This window comes from Sparassis crispa, assembly GCF_003851025.1.
Source record: "Sparassis crispa DNA, contig_000005F, whole genome shotgun sequence".
Taxonomy (NCBI): Eukaryota; Fungi; Basidiomycota; class Agaricomycetes; order Polyporales; family Sparassidaceae; genus Sparassis; species Sparassis crispa.
In genome coordinates, this window is record NW_020939752.1 from 1,918,830 (window position 1) to 1,937,587 (window position 18,758).

At 49.2% G+C, this 18,758-nt stretch overlaps 4 protein-coding genes across 4 annotated transcripts; 2 read left to right on the plus strand and 2 right to left on the minus strand.

Annotated features, from left to right (window-relative positions):
- Positions 1 to 2,421: 2,421 nt before the first annotated feature.
- On the minus strand, positions 2,422 to 5,334 carry SCP_0606400 (predicted protein; the record flags this gene model as incomplete). Its single annotated transcript, XM_027759773.1, has 4 exons — positions 2,422 to 3,254; positions 3,311 to 4,361; positions 4,414 to 4,961; positions 5,022 to 5,334. The coding sequence occupies 4 exons, from the start codon at positions 5,332 to 5,334 to the stop codon at positions 2,422 to 2,424; spliced, it is 2,745 nt and encodes a 914-aa protein (XP_027615574.1).
- Positions 5,335 to 8,294: 2,960 nt separating this feature from the next.
- Positions 8,295 to 9,177, plus strand: SCP_0606410 (Septum-promoting GTP-binding protein; the record flags this gene model as incomplete). The annotated part of the gene is made up of 5 exons (XM_027759774.1): positions 8,295 to 8,383; positions 8,431 to 8,537; positions 8,596 to 8,804; positions 8,863 to 8,946; positions 9,004 to 9,177. 5 exons carry the CDS (start codon positions 8,295 to 8,297, stop codon positions 9,175 to 9,177), a joined length of 663 nt encoding a protein of 220 aa, XP_027615575.1.
- Positions 9,178 to 11,939: 2,762 nt separating this feature from the next.
- Positions 11,940 to 14,409, plus strand: SCP_0606420 (Endochitinase B1; the record flags this gene model as incomplete). The annotated part of the gene is made up of 19 exons (XM_027759775.1): positions 11,940 to 12,061; positions 12,114 to 12,136; positions 12,193 to 12,302; positions 12,359 to 12,421; positions 12,475 to 12,500; positions 12,558 to 12,828; positions 12,887 to 12,970; positions 13,021 to 13,053; positions 13,109 to 13,121; positions 13,174 to 13,269; positions 13,322 to 13,383; positions 13,433 to 13,498; positions 13,552 to 13,695; positions 13,756 to 13,833; positions 13,888 to 13,898; positions 13,958 to 14,123; positions 14,179 to 14,212; positions 14,269 to 14,325; positions 14,378 to 14,409. 19 exons carry the CDS (start codon positions 11,940 to 11,942, stop codon positions 14,407 to 14,409), a joined length of 1,491 nt encoding a protein of 496 aa, XP_027615576.1.
- Positions 14,410 to 14,564: 155 nt separating this feature from the next.
- Positions 14,565 to 18,278, minus strand: SCP_0606430 (ATP-dependent RNA helicase mtr4; the record flags this gene model as incomplete). The annotated part of the gene is made up of 10 exons (XM_027759776.1): positions 14,565 to 14,750; positions 14,810 to 15,010; positions 15,069 to 15,434; positions 15,490 to 15,858; positions 15,915 to 16,156; positions 16,211 to 16,912; positions 16,968 to 17,412; positions 17,481 to 17,594; positions 17,650 to 17,904; positions 17,952 to 18,278. 10 exons carry the CDS (start codon positions 18,276 to 18,278, stop codon positions 14,565 to 14,567), a joined length of 3,207 nt encoding a protein of 1,068 aa, XP_027615577.1.
- Between the last annotated feature and the right edge of the window lie 480 nt (positions 18,279 to 18,758).

Here is an 18,758-nt window from a genome sequence, read left to right on the forward strand (position 1 = left end):
TCGGCACGCCTCGTGCCACTTCTCTTTTTGTCACTCTCCGTTCTCCGCCCAAGGTCCGTCTCTCGTTGGATTTTTGCTCCAGCCCTTTTCTGTCTTCCGTTCAGTATGGCAGCAGTACTCGGTTGAAGTCGACGAGTGGTATAAGGGTTCCCCACGGCCGCATCTTTTTTTGGTCCGCAGATAGTCCGGAACGTGTACGCTCTGATAAGGGCAATATGCAATGTTGGGCGTGTTCGGTCCTTCTTGCTATGAGATACTCTGGTTTCATCGTAATGGGGTCTCGTTGTGTCCCTTGACATCGTATGACTTGTAAGTGTTCCTTCCGCCTAAATATCGGCCTGTTCAAGTTGGCAACAGGATCGTCAATCCTAGGAAGTTACTCAGCACATGAGACGTTCGTGAGTTCTTTGCTTACCGTGGAGTCTGCATTGTGATGATAAGAGAACACCAGTTGTGATGCTCTCATATACCGGAGTTTCAGAATACAGACGAAGTAAGAGTCAAGGTTTTTTGAGCAGTCGAGTCCCTTATATGCATGCTGCTTTTGCTCCTGATAAGTCCTTGAAAGAGGAGAACTGTAGGAGTTCATAGGATAGTTTGCCAGCGGGATTTTGTGTCTCTTACACTTGAAACGTGATGGTTGGCATCCTCTGATATCTTATTTCTTGTGGCAGCTGTATTTGCCCTTTCTATAGCTGCTTCTCATGTTACTCTGTAGTCACTGTCCATAACTGTTGACAATTCAATTCATCCACAACTTTCGCAAAGAAATTGTGTCAGTACAGTAGCAATCATTGAGATCCGAACTCCCGGAATCCACGTCCCAGTAATAACATACCTGTGAATGAGTGCATCCAATGCTTTCGGGGAATATAGGGAGTAGAACCGCTTATAGTGACCATGCACCACTGGCATGCCTTCACATGCCTTCATGCAGAAGACGGAGTTGTCGAACTAGCCTAACTCGCTGAAATTTACTTACGCCTTGCTATCTGCGGACCCGTCAAATGAAATTGGGACAATTGGATGACCTCTACATACCTGCATATCACCAATGATTCTTCTTTCCCATGGTGGGAATGGCAGCTAGTTATATGCGCCCATTTGTATTCAAAAATCGTCACGTCAGCGGGGGTTAGACTCACTATCGTCATCAGTATCCCGTGTTGCACCAGCCGACATTCACGCCGTTGGCGTCTGACCGATTGAACTGCCTATGATGAACTGGAAACGGTGCCTCGGCTTTCCGTAGCTGGTGTCCCGCTAGCGAGCCGTGCCGCAACTTTGTATCGGGTGAAACTCTCGAAGGAGGCACTTATCTGGATCTCCGGCAGCGGTTATTGGATCATCAATGACGCAGCCTCTCAACGAGTATATGCGCTGAGCTTCCTTCATTGATGAAGGCTTGAGCTTACTCAGCTACGGCTGGAAAACTTAGGTGAGCTCGTCGATACAAATAGCCATGGCAAGATGCAGGGATCCGGATGTCAACCCTCATCGACATTACTTACCCACCAAAGAGGGAGACATGCAAATCTCTTTTTGTTCCAACTCTCCCACGACGTAGCGAAAGTTGATAATATGCGCCTTTATATATCCTGAGCCCATATCAGTACCCCCCCGAGTCGTTCGCGACACTCGCTCACATACCGTATTCGCGCCTCCCAGGTGCAAAGCATCGGAATCGAATAGAAACAGTCCAGGGAGTTGCGAGTATGCCAGGTTAGGTGTATAATGAAATCATTTGAAGCTAACGACACAGAATTAGTGGTTTCAGAAGGAAGGTAGAGGTAAGGGAGAAAAAGCGGGACGGAGAATTGTGTTCCTTATATATTGCGCTCCGAGCCAAAAGTCGAGGCGTCAGTCACATGATCACTGGACGAAGTCACCGGATTTAGAAATTTTGTTGCCCCTCTTGGACGTTCCCCTTGAGCAACTCGTTTATTAAATTGGTTTATAGGCAGAGTGTCAAACTTTCTCTCCGGAAGGCCTTGTCTATGTTAATAATTAAGCATCTGGCTGAAAGTCAAGCTCCGGTGGTCTTGTGCCCAGACGGTTATCACACCGCACCCTACCACCGAGGTCTTGCGCAAAGTCGCTCAGATGTCGGGGATATCTCCCCTCGTGCTATAGAATGGCCGATAAGCAACTGGCTGTTTGAGAACAACATGCTGTACGTCAAAGTTGAAGTTGGATGGCCTATATCGCTCTGCGACCCACTGGTAATCTCGTCGCTGAAGGGCAGCGGAGGCAATCTTTATCTTACGGCTGTCTCGGGGGCACTCACTACCGCAATTGGACCGATTGATTTGATAGCAATTCTAGTCTGAGAGTCTGAGGCTCAATAACATAATTATAAGTACACAAAACACAATAAAAATAGGTAAAGTTGTGACGAGGACGAAGTGAAGACAAGAGCGCTCATGGCTCCGCACCCAGGCATTTCATGAACTTCTCATATGTCATTACCTGGTTGCGCTTCCGAATTTGTGCTCGAAGTAAAATGTCACACATAGGGAGTTCTGCTGTCTCTCCAGTTTCCAATATGTGAAACCGCTCGCCTCGCAATTCTCTGATACCCGTATTGGCTCGGGCAACCATAAGTTGAAGCGGGAAAACCCACGCCTGTGCGAGTGCCGCATATTTCGGATGCGCTTTAGCCATTGTCTTCTTGTAGTCCTCTGGCTCGTGCAGGAAATCTCGCTTGACTCTGCCTATGTCAACAAGTGTGTTGGCTTCCCATAACCCAGTTTCCCGGAATTTGTGCTGCTCTGGGTCAAATAAAGCACAGAACCAGGCCAACAGGAAGAAGAATGACTCGAGGTCGTGCCGATACCGATGGTAAGGGGTGCTGCCATAGGTTAAAAGGTCGAGCGCCATGTAAGGACCTGTGCCAGTGCGGTAGCGAGGTTTCCTCTTCGTGTCTTTGTCCCCATCCGTTGTCTGCTCATTTTTCTCCGGCGTTTCGACAGCTTGGTCTTTAGATCCGTCTGTGGCCTTGGCTTCACCGTTAAACACTGTCGAATCTGCAGCCGTCAATCTAGGCTCCTCCGTGGGACCATTGGATTTTTTCTTAGGCATTTCCACGAGCATCTTGAATTCGAGCTGGTCACTGTCTCCATCAGGTTTGTGCAGTGCTAGGTCCCAGTCGCACAGGACACCACACACACTGTCTCCGCTCCGGTGGAACATAATGTTGTCGACACTGATATCACGGTGCAAAACTCGTGCATATTCCCAGACATAATGGTGGGCTATAACATCATCATCAGCCTTCAAGAGCACGTCAGTGAGAAGAAGATCCGCGCACCTCGGACGACATCAGTGAACACCTTCTTGAACTCATCGACACTACACACCGATTGCAGTGGTTCATGCTTTGTCAGCACGAGCAGTCTTAATTCCCGAGTGTCAGGAGATTCCAGGTGCGCGTCTGGCAAGAACGCCCTGGGAAGTCCGACAGCCTCCATCGAACGCGTGACGGAACATTTGAGGTCAACAATGTGCTGCAGCATGTTTGGCTTCTTCCCAAGTGACTGACGGACAAGTCTGATGAGAGAGGCTTCAGATGCACGCTCCTGGGGCTGCCACGACATCTTCGCCACGAGCGCTGCATCACCGAACTGTGCAGAATTTGCGGTTGTCTTGACTGGCACCACTGTTGTCCCTCGGCCAACAATCCCAAAATCGGTGAGAAGACCCCGGCTGGTATCGACCTCAAAATCGAGGGCGCCCATCACACGACCGTTCACATCTATAGCCTGCTGGTCCGGTATCTCAAGATGCGCGTCGTCATAGCTTTGGAAGCCCGACTGCCCGAACGTCAGGAACGGCGAGATGCCCATCGTTGCCAAATCTGCGGAGCCCATTGCTGCGAGGACAAGCAGCAGAATGTGCGGCTCCTCCACGAAGTTGAACGGCTCTGATTTGATCAGGCCCATCCTGTCGGCGTACCACAGATGCACGGTCAAACCATCGACTGTGAGTCCGGAAGAGTACGAGCGCACTCCATGGGACATCATCTCCAACTCGTATTTCACCGCCTGTCTCTCTGTCGCGGTGAGTTGCTTGAATTCCGGCAGCTGTTCCGCGTCACCAATATCGACCTCCGACTCCGACACCTTCGCGTCCTCTGCCCCAGCCTCCTCCGCATGCGATCGAGATCGCTTCATCGGGGGTTCGGGCTGGTCAAAATTCTCAGAGGGTTCCTTGCGCTTTCGCGTCTGTGGCCCCCCAGGAAGGACGGTGTCGTGTGATCGGGCACGTTTGCGTGGCCGCTCGGATACGACAGATAGCTCATCCTCTTCATGTGGAGCATCCTTCCTCTTGTTCTTGCCGCGCACTGGCGGATTTTCAATAAGCTAAGCACTTGAAAAGTTAGAACCATTCCTCGCATGAAACAGATATACGCACTTCTTTCAATCTATTCACATCAATTGGAACGTCGCCTTGAACGTTACAGTCGAACTTTCCTCCATTTCGCTTGACCTCCACGCAAGAGAGCGTCCATTCCCACCTCTGCTTTGTCCGATCAGAGACGACAGAGTAGGAAATGTCCGGCTTATAAGAGCCATAATTTCCTTCGATTGTATGCTCTCGCATGTTGATAAACTTTGCGGGGATGGATCGTTGGTCGTCAATGGCTTGAAGGAGATCTTCGAATATTCCACAGAGCTCATCGTACATCATCTTCTCGTGCATCTGTGCTCTTGCCCAGTACCTACGACAGCGAGCACCCGACAGCGATGGATTTATATTCTGCTCATTGAGGTTATTGAGGACATCCAGCAGCCTCTGTGGGTCATATTTCCAAACATGCTTGACGAAGGCAAGAACGGTGAAGTCGCGCTTCACGTGGGGTATCAGGGTCAAGTCGATATATTTCTTTGTGGCCTGATCTATAGTGCCATGTCCAGTCTTGAGCATTCCCGAGCCCTTGGGGTGGACAGGTGTCGGCTTCGCTGCAAAAAAAAGAGGCAGAATTAGACTCAACATGTGATGCATGTGGGAAGACGACTTACAGCCACCCATCTCGGGCATAGAAAGTGCTTTCCGCTCTGGCGTTCTCGGCGGCGTATGGGATGGTAGCGGGTCTGAGCATGGTTTGGTAAAGTGGGTAGGCAGTGGGTGCAGAACATCTGCAAGTTCATCTTGGTAATCAGAAACGGTGTCGCGGTCGTCAGACATAGTGAAGTATGAAGCGAAGTCAGAGTCGGGGTAGAAGTCGTCGAGGTGGTGGAGACGAGTGTGGTTGATGTTGGTCAAGTCGGGATAAAGATAACAAAGTCGAGGAAGAAGAGCATCGGAGAATGGGGCATCTTTATTTATACTCATGTTTACAATCTGGCCCAAAGTCACGTTGTGAAGGTTGAAGTGGCCACGGACAGAAGTGGCTGCGAACAAAGGGCTACGCGGTCACGTGGTTTGGCGTTGCTGCGACACGCTGTATCATTACATGGCCGGGTAATCGCTGACTCACTGAGTGATCACATAGCTTGCACAACAGAGTTGTGTCGTTGAGATCGTTCTAAGATATGTCGTGCAGTTCTCCGAAGCTCTCGAAATGTCTGGCTAGCACTTTTTTACGAGGTTGACTCGCGTGATTCTCCTGCGACCTGGGAGTTCGAGTTCACCTCACCCACCCACAAAGCCTGTTCCCTCCAGCACTCTATAGATACCTGACTATTTCATCGATCTTTAGGGAGGACCAGAAAATATAACGATTTGGAAGATACTCATGTTGGCTCACTGACCAAATTCGTCTAGATTTGGAGAAGTGCGAGACCAATGAACACTGAATTATACTACCCTGGGACTTTCCTCCATCGTATTCCTCGCCATGCTGCCGAAGTAGCTTATGCAATCAAAGCACTGTTCAGTGGTCACCTCATTACTAGTGCATAGACTTTGCAATCGTTCACTGCGATGGTACTCGATCGTTCTTCACTTTCTTCTACTACTTATATTTATTGACAAGTGATACATCAGGCCCTGGCACCGTGATGCTGCTCTTGAGGACCTGTATTCAAACCTGGGTCTCTACCTTCCGTGCGATATGGATGATACCAGCATGAGAGGCTGCGCAGCACCCCTCCGTATCAAGAACACTACTTATACGTGTCCATGTCGTTCCATCTTCTGAATGCTTATCTACAAAGCCAGATGCTTGTAGACACCCTGACGTCCAGTTTTACGAGATTTTCGACATCTATCTCGCGATCTTAGACTTATTCCTCGATATAGCCTTACCGTGTTCGGGCTACTAGATGGTGCCAGAATTTTTCAGTCTTTGGATATTATTGCAAGTTGCTCTTAGGCATTTTTCGTTGAGATATTTTCCAGGAAACCTTACATCCATACGCCGCGTCGAACTTACTATTACGGCGTTCCACCGCGTCAATATCCGCAGCCAGGAGGATACGTATACCCGTTTGTGCGTGAAAGTGATCCACGCCAACCTCTCATTAGTCTACCTGTCATAACTGGGGCCTCCTACACTCCCTGCATTATCAGCAGTTGTTTGCCATTCGGATGACCGCCTGCATGTTGAAGGGGAGTGTAACCTTACAGTGAAACAACGGTGAGATACCCATAGTTGCTGGCCCGACCTCGATTACATCCATGTTTTGCTCAGCAGTGAAGTCCACTCCAAGTTTGTTCGAAGCACTTCGCTTGCCTTCCGTGACGTCTGTTACCAGGATTCTTTATCTCGACGACAGAAAGTTTGCCCACGTCCTGCAGGAGGCTACTGATGCTTCAAAAATTTAATCATATCGATTAGCACTGCCGGCTGTAAGTATTGCGTACAAGCATATTTACGAGAGAACAAACTGTAAAGGATTATCTGCCAGGTTATGGATGAGTATGGAATGCCCTCAATTTTCTCCTGCGGTTCTTCCAGCCGTTGGACATAGCACACCCATCATGCGCAAAGGTTATGGGCATTGCAATATCCCTAATAAAGTGCACGATATATGGCTCAGATGACTGCAGAATGATCAAGGGCACGATTGCGATCGACGATTTGCTGCCGCACTTCAGTTCGATTCCGAGTGCGTTTCCATGAATGGTATGTCACCTACCTGGAAAGGACTAGTACGTTCGTGACCAAGGCACGACTTCACGAAAGCCCTCTTTCAAGGAAAGAGCCTTTTTCAAAAAACTGACGATGCGTCTATGATATCTTCTATATATTTATCTGAGAATGATTGTAGTATCGGTTACGAGTTCAGCTCAGCAAATCTTCGCACGGACCTAATTCCTAGCCAGAATTTCCAGGGAAATACTTCCGATAAAATAGGCTGCGCTTTCGAGCGCGCATCGTTCCTGCGGAACAAAAGGCAAAAATATATGGTGCTTATGCATGAGCCATATCGGTCCGCTTCGAGTTGAACGCCTCGTCCGTCATCTATAGCTCAAAATGTGGATGATTCAAGTCCAGGTTGACTCGTAAACTGACGCCCTCTTGTTTCTTTCTTGCCCTAGCACCAAAGAATTCGCGGACCTCTATAAAAGATAAAAACCCGAGTCATCGACACGTTTGTCCAGAGTTTACTATCATGCGACGTTCAATTAACGCGAGGCGCCGGAGGTGACGGCTTGTTGTTCATTTTAAGAGAATTCCGGCATAGATGAACTGCACCATGAATTAATCAGATTGGCACGGGAAACGAAGGCAGGCTCACTGTACTGAACACGTCGATGGACGCCGATGCATTTCCTTCCTAGCAGAGGTTAACGGAGACAGCTCATCATCGTCGTATAATCTCTCTACGAACATCGTGTTTCTCACCAAAGTCTAACAGCTTCATTTCCACTGTTACAATTCCCCGATGTTCCTCGATTTCCTCTGCCTGTGATTAGTTCAAAGCATCGCTTCGCTCGCTTCGACTTGCAGTCGATGATAGCCTGCCTGGAAGTAAGACACTTTAAGTGCCCTCTGTAGGAGGTCACAGTGGGAACTCAGAACACATGAGATGCCATTGTTCGAAGCAGGTGATGCGGTAGAAGGGATTGAATTCTCAACGAGGAACACAAACCGCCTGGGCGTCTAAGTATTCGCCCCCCCTTCCTCCTGCTCCTGCTCGGTTGGCGTCCGTTTCAGCTCCCAGCTCACTCTTGCTCAAGAGTGAGCCTTCACTCCCATCAGCGCACTTCAGAACACGTTCTTTTCTTCTTCTCTCGGGTTCTTTAACGCCACCGACCCGGTATCCTGCCTTCAACTGTCTGAACCAGCGGGATCATCGTTTTCACATCTACCTTCCATTCTATCTACCGGATCGCACGTGTAGGACATGTCTGCGTCATCGTCCTCGTCTCCAACTCCCGGCTCAAGCACACAAAGTTCGCGCCCATCCCTCGAGAATGGCAACGAGCCGAACAGGTACACTCGCCCGCTTACGCAGGAATACCGTCGCTGATGCTGTACAGTGTGGTCATTAAAGTCGGAATGTTGGGCGATTCGCAGATCGGAAAGACGAGTCTCATGGTGAAATACGTCGAGGGGCACTTTGATGAGGATTACATTCAAACACTGGGTGCGTGCCTCTCAAGCTGTCTGCCGTTCATAAAACTCACCATACCGTTCGCTATCAGGCGTTAATTTCATGGAGAAGACAATCACAGTGCGTCGCACATCAATCACGTTCTCGCTGTGGGATTTGGGCGGGCAACGGGAGTTCGTGAACATGCTTCCGCTAGTTTGCAACGATGCCGTTGCCATCCTATTCATGTTTGACCTCTCACGGAAGTCGACACTCAACTCTGTCAAGGAGTGGTATCGACAAGCGCGTGGTTTCAATAAGGTGTGTCGTCGGCACCGACCTTCTGACCAGAATCCGCACTGAGCTGTCGTCTCTCAAGACGGCAATTCCATTCCTGATTGGCACCAAATTCGACACCTTCTCAGCATTCCCTCGAGATGAACAAGAAGAAATCACAAAGCAGGCGCGTTGTTTCCTCATACTATTCACGTTATTGCATCTCACTAATCCACACGTGCAGGCGAAGCGCTTCGCGAAGGCGATGCACGCGTCGCTCATCTTCTGCTCAACGTCAGCGTCGATCAACGTGCAGAAGATCTTCAAGATCGTGCTCGCGAAGGCCTTCGACCTGAAATGCGTCATACCCGAGATCGACGGCGTCGGAGAGCCAGTGCTTATGTATGTCGACGTATAGTGGGGTTTTGGAGGCGATGTTTGCGTTATGCGAGGTCGGTGACGGATCGTAGGGGAACTGGAAGGGATGGCGAGGTGTGTGGTATACGTCACGTGACGTGTTTGGTCTGACTGGCGTCACGGTCTCGGTTTATGTTGTACAGGCTGAAGTGCCGTTGTATTATTGGTGCACCCTACAAGATTACCCCGTTCGCTCTGCGCACTTCACACCGAGCGCTTAGACTGTCGACGTGCTATGTGCTCGCAAGACAAAAGAATTTCAAGAATATCCTAATACGGGCTCGAGCGCATGGTCGGACTCCATCTTCCTCTTCCTTCCCCCACATACCCTTCCGTTCAGTCGTCCTCGCATCTCGTATTTGCAACCGCGCGTCCACCAGCTTTATCCACTGCATCTCGTCCCCTTGCTCGTATACGTCCCTGTTGTCGTTTGTTCGTCTACTGCATACTTACTCTATGTCTGCGCTTATCTCGCTCGTCGTCTGCATTTGCCGTTTTTATCTAATGCCAATGTGCTGTTACCTATGTTCACAATCGGGGTGCATCACATCGTGTTTATGTTCATGCGGTGGAAACACGCTGTCGTTGTATCCAGTGGGGCTTGCAGAGGAATGTCTAGGGAAAGTTCCGAGCATCTGCGAAGATGGCATGCTCCTACGCTCCTCTGCGAATTCTTGGCAAATCTGAAGGACAATTGAGCTAGATGATCGGAATCACCGCTACTCTTCGTCGAGCCTTCTCTTGTGACTACTGCGCCATATTACGCGGCAAGGAAAAAAGAGTGCTTGCTTTCTGGTGTATCGCTCTCTCAGAGATCGAATGACAGCACTGTGAAGGTACCACTGCGATGCTGCACGGCCGAGCCGAGCATGACACCCGTATCTCAGCAAGCTCCGGGGAACACAGTGAAACCGAGAAGAGAAATAATTTCAGTAAAAACTATATACATCTATATATTTTTTCTGAAATATTCCCAACGGAGACTACAACTTTCCTCCTGATAAAACGATCCTAGTAAACCAAATCCGGAAGGTGGCATACCCCTTATAGATATCTGTGCTGCGAACGACTGGTGCTCTGGGGTTCCACAAAGTTATGCTTAGTAGGTACGTACAGGCATTCGGAAAAGAACACCTACTATTCCACAAAATGTGGGTAACAGAGGTTGCGGACACAACTGTTTTATGATTCACTCGCTCGGCTCAGATGGGTACAGTGGCTTGTGCGAACAGGTTAATCGCGAAATTAGGTATGGGGAGGGAGTATAAGTCTCACATTACATCGGCGTGGAACTTTGACAAACGCTACCATATGGGTCAACGCACTTGCAAGGTCAGAATCTCAGAGGGCTTACCAAGCACGTGATTGTGGTTGTTCTCACTCTCACTGCGCTTCACTGTATCATTGCCCGCTCCTAAGCCAGGCTCCAGCGATTCGGTACTGAAGTGACATGTTCTGTCATCTACCGGTCTTTGATTGCTCTGCTCGGACGTGGGCCTTTTCTGTGGTTAGTGTGCATGTTCTGGTTCCTATCATAGATAAACATCAAGAGATAACACGGAACAGCACGAGAATAAGGTACGTGCAGTCGCACGACCACGTTGTTCCTCATCTGGGATGACCATCGTTGTCTTCTTTTTTTGCGTGAGTTACTTCCATGCCCAATGAACTATCTCTGATAATGGGTTGTATATCGGTGAATCAGACTTCTCGAGGAACTCACGCATGATTCACACGGGCGAAACTGAAGGCAGCCCTTGGGTATTCTTCTACGCGATATGGACGTAACCCATGTTCGTGCGTCTCTCAACTTTCTCGAATGAACTCATGAAATTACAGATGATGCCGATACAGGTGAAGGATTTACGCTGAAAGACTAGTCCGCAGGGTTCAGGTTTCCCAGCGCTATCGATGCATCTTGCGGGACTGAACAATCTTTTTCAGGATACTCAGGAGCGATGGCGGCGTACCTCAAGTAATAATAACTCAATTGACTTCCCGGATCTGCTCGCCATATGGCTGATCTTGGTGTTCGTGCCACCCTGCCTGTCTCCGCGACCAAGTCCCTGGACGACATCTTGAGTCACTTGCGCTCTCGATATGATTTATGTTATTGGCGCTTGGCGGTTTCCATAAGCTTTCCCAGCAGCACTAGCCTCTCAGACATTTGTGGCTACTTTGGTTTATCGATGGCTACTTCCTCGATGTTTTCTCGGACGTAAGGGACGCCCGTTTATTTATGTCTGCATGCTTGGAGGTCCGGAAACACTTCTCTTTCAGTATGTTCGTCCTGGCATCGCCTACTGTTCGCCTGACTGGCCATATTGTCACGTCGAGATTTGATTATCGGTCTTCGAGCGTCAGCTTCGAGAATCAAGGTTGCGTTTATCAGGATCTCCATATGCCTCAAGCCTGCCCACGATCAGCGCAACGGAGGCAGTCGCATGCTCCGTATCTCTGTAAGGCAGGTTCCCATATTGTCCTTCGGTCGAAATGGTCATACAGTACTGGCGGTCTCACTCCCTTCTGCAGCAGATCAATCCCTACCGGAGTATTTGAATGACAATCGAATGGGAGGTACAAAAGGATCGCTGCCAGGAAAGGTGGGCTTCAGACCTGCACATTGCGCTTTCCCGTCTTCCATTGACCTCGTCTCATCGCGTCTATCTGCTTTTCATGCTGCCCTCTATGACTCTCGGTCGTGCTGTTGTCTCAGCCGTCGTGGCGTTTACATCTCTCGTTGCTGTCAGGGCGACTGAGGTGATGCAGCGGCCTGCGGACTACATGGATCCCGTCCGCATATATCCCACAGGCAATCCATTCCCTCAGGCTATTCACAAGCGTGCAGGGACTGGTTATGTCCAAGCTGCCTACTTCACGAACTGGTATGACCCTCCATACAAGTCGGCATCGATGTTAATTTTTGTCTGTGTGTAGGGGCATCTACGGAGCTAACTTCCGTGAGATAGATTTACTGTCGCATTTTCAGGCTTCGCTGAATTTATCTGCCTCACAGAGCCAACCAACATCACGCCGTCTGATCTCACTCACATTCTCTATGCTTTCGCGGATGTGTCTCCAGACACAGGTATCATCGCACTCACTGATACGTATGCGGACGAACAGGTATGGAGATAAGCACATATGTTTCACTTTGCAAGTGATTAACTGATTGCATCTAGAAACACTTCCCTGGAGACTCATGGAGCCAGCCCGGAAACAATCTGTTCGGCTGTCTGAAACAGGTACGTATCTATTATTTCTTCGACAACAGCATATCTGAGAACCAATCTTCCAGATGTATCTGCTAAAATTGGCAAACAGGTACCTGTTCCTCGTCTCCGCGTTAGTGGTTTGGCCCAATATTGACTAGCTCTGTAGGAACCTGAAAGTTCTGCTGTCAATTGGTGGCTACACCTATTCGCAAGACGGACACTTCGCATTTGTCACTAACTCGAGTCTGCGTTCCGCATTTACTACCAGCGCCGTCAGCTTCGTCGAAAACTTCGGTTTGGATGGAGTTGATCTCGATTTCGAGTATCCGAATACCCCGGCCCTCGCGCAGGGCTTCGCAGACCTCTTGACCGAGCTGAGGACCGCGTTCGATCAGCTCGCGACTTCTAAGGGAGACACTGTCCCTTATCAAATCACTGTCAGTATTCGACCGTATTATGGACAAGGGGGTAGAGTCTAACATGTCCCCTTAAAAGGCCGCTATGCCTGCTGGTTGGCAGAATTACGAGTATCTCCCAGTTCCACAGATGGATACTGCGTTGACCTATTGGAACTTGATGGTATGCCGCATTGTACATCGGTATTGTATCTCTGCTGATGGCAGCATCAGGCGTATGACTATGCCGGCTCCTGGTTGAATTGGGTGAGTTGAATCTAGCTACATAATCATCATATCACTTACTGAAGGACGACTCAAGACCGATAACCAAGGTATGACCTTGCAAATTTGTTTTCGTCAGCATACCAATGCTCTGTCTATAAGCCAACTTGTACGATGGTATTCGCACAAACGTTTCGACTTACAGGGCGTTGTCGTGGTATGTCGAGAACGGTGCTACACCGAGCAAGATGACTATGGGTACGTGACCCTGACTGGATCAACATGTCCAGCTAACAGCATGTACTTGCAGGTGTACCGCTATACGGGCGAGCTTTTGAGGATACAACCGGGATTGGAGCTCCCTACAGTGGTGTAGGTTCCAGCTGGAAATTCGTTTGTTTGTCACTCATACCCTTGTCAGATTGGTCCAGGTACTATACAAGCAGGGATTTACTCTTACAGCGACCTTCCCCTCTCGGGAGCTTCTGTTCGTCGTATAATTCGCTCCAGATTACCTTGACTCATCTTGGCCCGTGATAGGTGTTCGAAAATTACACTGACGTGACAAGCTACTCCTATGATTCGAGTAAGGCCGAGTTGGTATCTTATGATACCCCCAGCATCGCCACTGTCAAAGCCCAGTACGTCATTAACAATGGATTTGCTGGGTCCATGTTCTGGGATGTAGGTGTTCAGACAAAATCTTAACTTTGACGATGAAATTGATGAGTGCTTATGGCGTAGTTGTCGACCGACAAGGTTGGAAGCGAGTCGCTCGTTTACACAACTTCTCAAGTATACGGAACGCTCGATCAAACGCTGGTAAGTTGTTGTGGCAGTTCCTCCCTTACAGGCACTGAAACCAATCTCTCCTAGAACCACATCGAGTGAGTCGCACATCTTACTTCATCTGACCTCGTGACTGAAGTACTTTTTCTTTCTCCAGTTACCCTGACAGCGAGTGGAATAACATCGCGAACAACATGGGCTCGAGCTCAGTATCCTCTGCCCCGACTTCTAGCGCGACGACTGGCACTCCCACGTCCACAACGGCTTCTCCCACCATCACTTCTAATTCCCAGTGCAACGGCATCAGCGCCTGGGCGGCTGCTGTAAGTCGCCTTGTTGAATCTCACCATGTGTATACTGAAGAACGTCATCGCTTAGGCAACCTACACGGGTGGAATGGAAGCGACATACAGTAAGCTAGTCTTCTGAGAAAGCACTGGAAGTTACTAAGTGAATTTGTCCCTCCAGATGGCGATCTCTGGACTGCGAAGTGGTGGACTTCAGGAGATACCCCAGGCGGATCAGGTGAGAATTACTTTCAATAGCATGACGGCTCATTTATCCAAACGCAATTCAGCTGGCGTATGGACTGACGATGGATCATGTTAAACATCGATCCCGTCGTATTCTCACTACTATAAGTTGTATTGGACAATAACCTTCTTTCTTCTATTCTCTTGGGTTTGATGTATCAATTGGTACCGAAATCATTAAGTTTCATACGGCCGTGACACAGGATACCAAATCTACATCAATCAAGCAATCTAAGTTATGTATAGTGAAGAGCAGAAGATGACGGAGTTCGGTCGTTCGAGCATCTCAGAAGCCTTCTCGAATTTTTCTTCCAGCTCGGTGTTCCCGATGACCTTTGCTGCTTGGTTCATCTGGCGTAGCAGTTCTTGCAGCCGCCGGAAAACTCGGATAAGATTTCCCTCAAACTGATCAGTGAGCTAGAGACAAATTTCAATGTGAGCACAGGTGAGAGCAAGAGATCATGTGCACTACCCACCTTGCAGATGTCGGAGAAGGATGCGCCTCGGCACCACTGTACAACGGCATCCATGAGTTCGACCTTGAAGGATTTAACATACTCCTCCTCGTCGATGGCGAGCTTCGACTCCTTAGAGACTTTAGCTATCCGTCTGGCAATCTCTTGCATTACACGTAAAGGTGCCGCCAGTTCCTCCTTCAGCTTAATGACTTGTTCACTCTGGGGTGTTGCGTCGTCAGAATAACGCAGTAAGACTATGTTATAAAATTGTACATACCTTCTCAGCGAATACGAAGCAACTGAGCAGCCCCGCGCACTGCTCGGGTGACAGCGTGTTGAATGCGCCATTGAAGATCAGCTCCGTCAGTAACAGCTCGTCGCCTGTGCTGATCTCACACGCAACACGGCCCTTCATGTCGACGATGTCGGCAGATGTAGTAAATCCAAGTCGCCGCAGGATCCGTTTGCGGCACTTCAGTTCTTCCATCTGTAGCACATCGTTTGTTGCTTGTATTCGCTTCTTGAGCTCCCGGATGCGCGTCTGGCACTCCTGCTTTTGAGCATACAGCGAGTAGAGCTCTGGGAGGCGCGGGTCTGTGTGCAGAGGACTGGAGAACAGCTTACCCTCCATCATATCAATTTTCTGCCAAGAATCATTGATGTAAGCGCGCAGGATGGGAAAGGGGGGGTTCACTCACCTTAACAAGGGCTTGGAATTTATCGTCCTTGACCTCCATGTCCTGAATTGGATCAAGTAATGCGATTCCCTTAGGGAACCGACGCTGCACCTCCTGCACGCTCTTCCAAACAGTCTCCCGTGCCTGCAGTGACCGCAAGTCCTTGGGCATAGAAATTCGTAGGCGACTTATAGCATTGACAGTCGAAAGCAAGACTGGTAACACCATAGGCTCGCCATTCGCGCCCGAAGCACAAGGCTGCACACCACCCGGCGTGGGTGTTGATATGTTCCGGTCCTTTGATAGTGTCGATCCAGAATTGCAATTGAGCAAAACGTCTACAACATACTGCTGGTGCGGTGGAATATCTTCGCTAAGAGGTGGCGCATTCTGCATGGACACCAGTGAGTTGCAAATGACCTGAATTAGTGACACTGCTATCACACCTTTGGTGGTACACGCTTCTGGTAGTTGACGATAGCGCCCCATCCAAAATCCAGCTTCTGGTGCTTCACTTTGACCAGTCGTCCGGATTGCAAGAACGGAAGGCTGTAGTTGGGGTGTGTGATCACGTCTTTGAAATCAGCAGCCATCTGATCGAGCTGCTGTCGGAACTCGTAGTATTCCGCCACTAGCTCCTCATTGGGGATGACAATCGATTTCTTCCTTTCTTCCTCACGCTGTAACTCTGTGAACATGGCATCAAATAGGGAGCAGCAAGATATAAGATGTTTTAGCGCACCATCTTCCATCAGTGGAATCCCAGTACTACTTTGAAATTGGTAGAAGCAACGTTCCAACATGTACTCGGGACTGATTCCTTCGACCTTTATAAGATTGAGGATCATGTTGTATCCTAGGTGGAACGCGGAGTCCAGGCGATCTGCTTCACCCTTGATCATCTGCTTCGCGGAAGTTGGCTCGAGCTTTTCGTCGCACATCATGATCACAATACCACGTTCATCAAGACCCCGCCGACCCGCACGCCCAGACATCTGGATGTATTCACCCGAAGAAAGGTCACGGAAATCGCGTCCGTCAAACTTGCGTGCAGCGGTAAATACCACCGTCTTGGCGGGCATGTTCAGACCAATCGAGAACGTCTCGGTGGCGAAGAGGACCTTGATGAGTCCGTCTTGGAAGAGGATTTCGATAACCTCCTTTAGGATGGGTAGAAGGCCACCATGATGTATACCGATGCCGCGTTTTAGGAGGGGGAGAAGATTTGTGATTTGAGGAAGTTGGCGGTCTTCTGGAGAGAGAATGTCCATGGCATTGACGAAGACTTTCTCCACATTATCCTGCTCGTCAGTAGAGTTGAACTCGAGCTTGGACATTTGCAATGCCAAGGCTTCGCATTCACGCTTGCTGAAAGAGAAGATGATGACAGGGTTGTAGTTTTTCCGCATGATCATCTTGACTATCTTTTGGATATCCGAACTGCCTGCATAGTATGAGTATGTCCGGCCGCGTTGTCTTCGATGTATAAAGCCGCTCACCCTTTTTTTCGCCCCCCTTCTTCGATTTTCCTTTCCTTCCCTTCCCAGCTTTCGGGTCAGCAGGGTCATCGCCCATCTTCTCCTGAAGCATGCCCATTGCCGTGCTGAAGTTGTCTTCCCGGAATTCGCCCTTCTCGTTGACGACCAGATAAATGCCTTCGCCTCCCGCAGGAAACAAATAATGTTGTAGAGGGGTGGGTCGAAAGTCGGTGTAGACGACATGACAAGGTTGATCATGCGATTTGCATATCCACTCGGCGAATTGCATGGCATTGGGTATCGTTGCAGACAGGAAAACGTAGCGTACGGTGTGCGGAAGGAGGATGATGGTCTCTTCCCAAACGACTCCGCGCTCCTTGTCTCGCATGTAGTGGATTTCGTCGAAGATGACCCATGCGACTTCACGCATGATTTCAGAACCGCGGTAAAGCATCGAACGCAGAATCTGCCAAACACGAAGTTCATTATTATACGTGGTATAGATATGGTGGATGACGACCGGCGAACGCGTACTTCAGTTGTCATGACCAGACATGTTGCAGTAGGTCTTATGGTGACATCCCCTGTCATAAGACCGACATCGCCAAACTCTGCCTCCATCTCACGATACTTCTGATTGCTCAGAGCCTATACAACATTGTTCTGTGATTCGCGTTTCAAGGGTAAGAGTCTAACTACTGGCCTTGATGGGACTTGTGTATATTACACGCTGTTTGTTCTGTAAGCACTGAGCGATGGCATACTCGGCTACGACTGTCTTTCCTGCACTTGTATGTGCAGATACAAGCACACTCTCATTCCGTTCAATAGCAGATACAGATACTTGCTGGAAAGGATCGAGAGTAAATTTGTACTCTCGAACAGGTTTCGCAGGCGGAACGTGTTTCGCGATGGGTATGTAATCGTACCCTGGCGGTACCGCAACTTGGTGCCGTACCTAATCCACATCAGACAGGTACACGAATGAAATAACAAACCACGTACGCGATGTCGCAATTCCAATCGAGAACCTGCATCGACGGCACTTTCGAGGCCAGCGCTGGCGGCAACCTCCCGCTTGGCCTCAATTTCGACTTCATCCACCACTAACGGTTGCGATAATGCTACACGTTGCTTTTTTGGTACAGAGGGACCAGCCTCGTCGGCAGCAGGAGAAAGACCAGCGCCGTTCGCAGCTCGGGGAGATCCAGCTTTTCGTTTTCTCGAGGTTTCAGCCTGTGTAACATCTCGCATGACCGCGTCGCCATCGATGTCGCTTATAGTCTCCGCTGGAGCCTCATCCAAAAAAGAGAAGAGATCGTTTGAGCTCATGACTGCCAGAATGTAAAGAAAATAAGCAGTAGACGGGAAGAACAAGTTTGTGCAGGGATTTAGGCTGATAACGTAAATCATGTCGATTAAATAAACAAACTTAATTAATGTGTACTGAGAAGTCACGGTTCGAACTCCGAACGCCGAAGCCTCAACAACCACTACTTATCTGACGACTCCTGCCAATGTTGCTCTCGACCGCCGATATTCTCAGGGATCTCAGGCTGTTGTTGTGGATATAGCGAGTTTAGTGTCGGCGAACGAAGCGATTTAAATAATCTCTGGTGTGTACTTGATCATCGTATGAAAATTGTTGATCTGAAGCAACATCCCATTGCACTTCTTAACAGTGTACGACTGCTCGTTCGATATATAATACCGCACGAATCCTGAATGTTGTTTACAAATCACACAAGCGTTTTCATACACTTGGTCCAGAGACCCTTTCTCAGAGCAGTAAGGATCTCCGAAGACAATCTG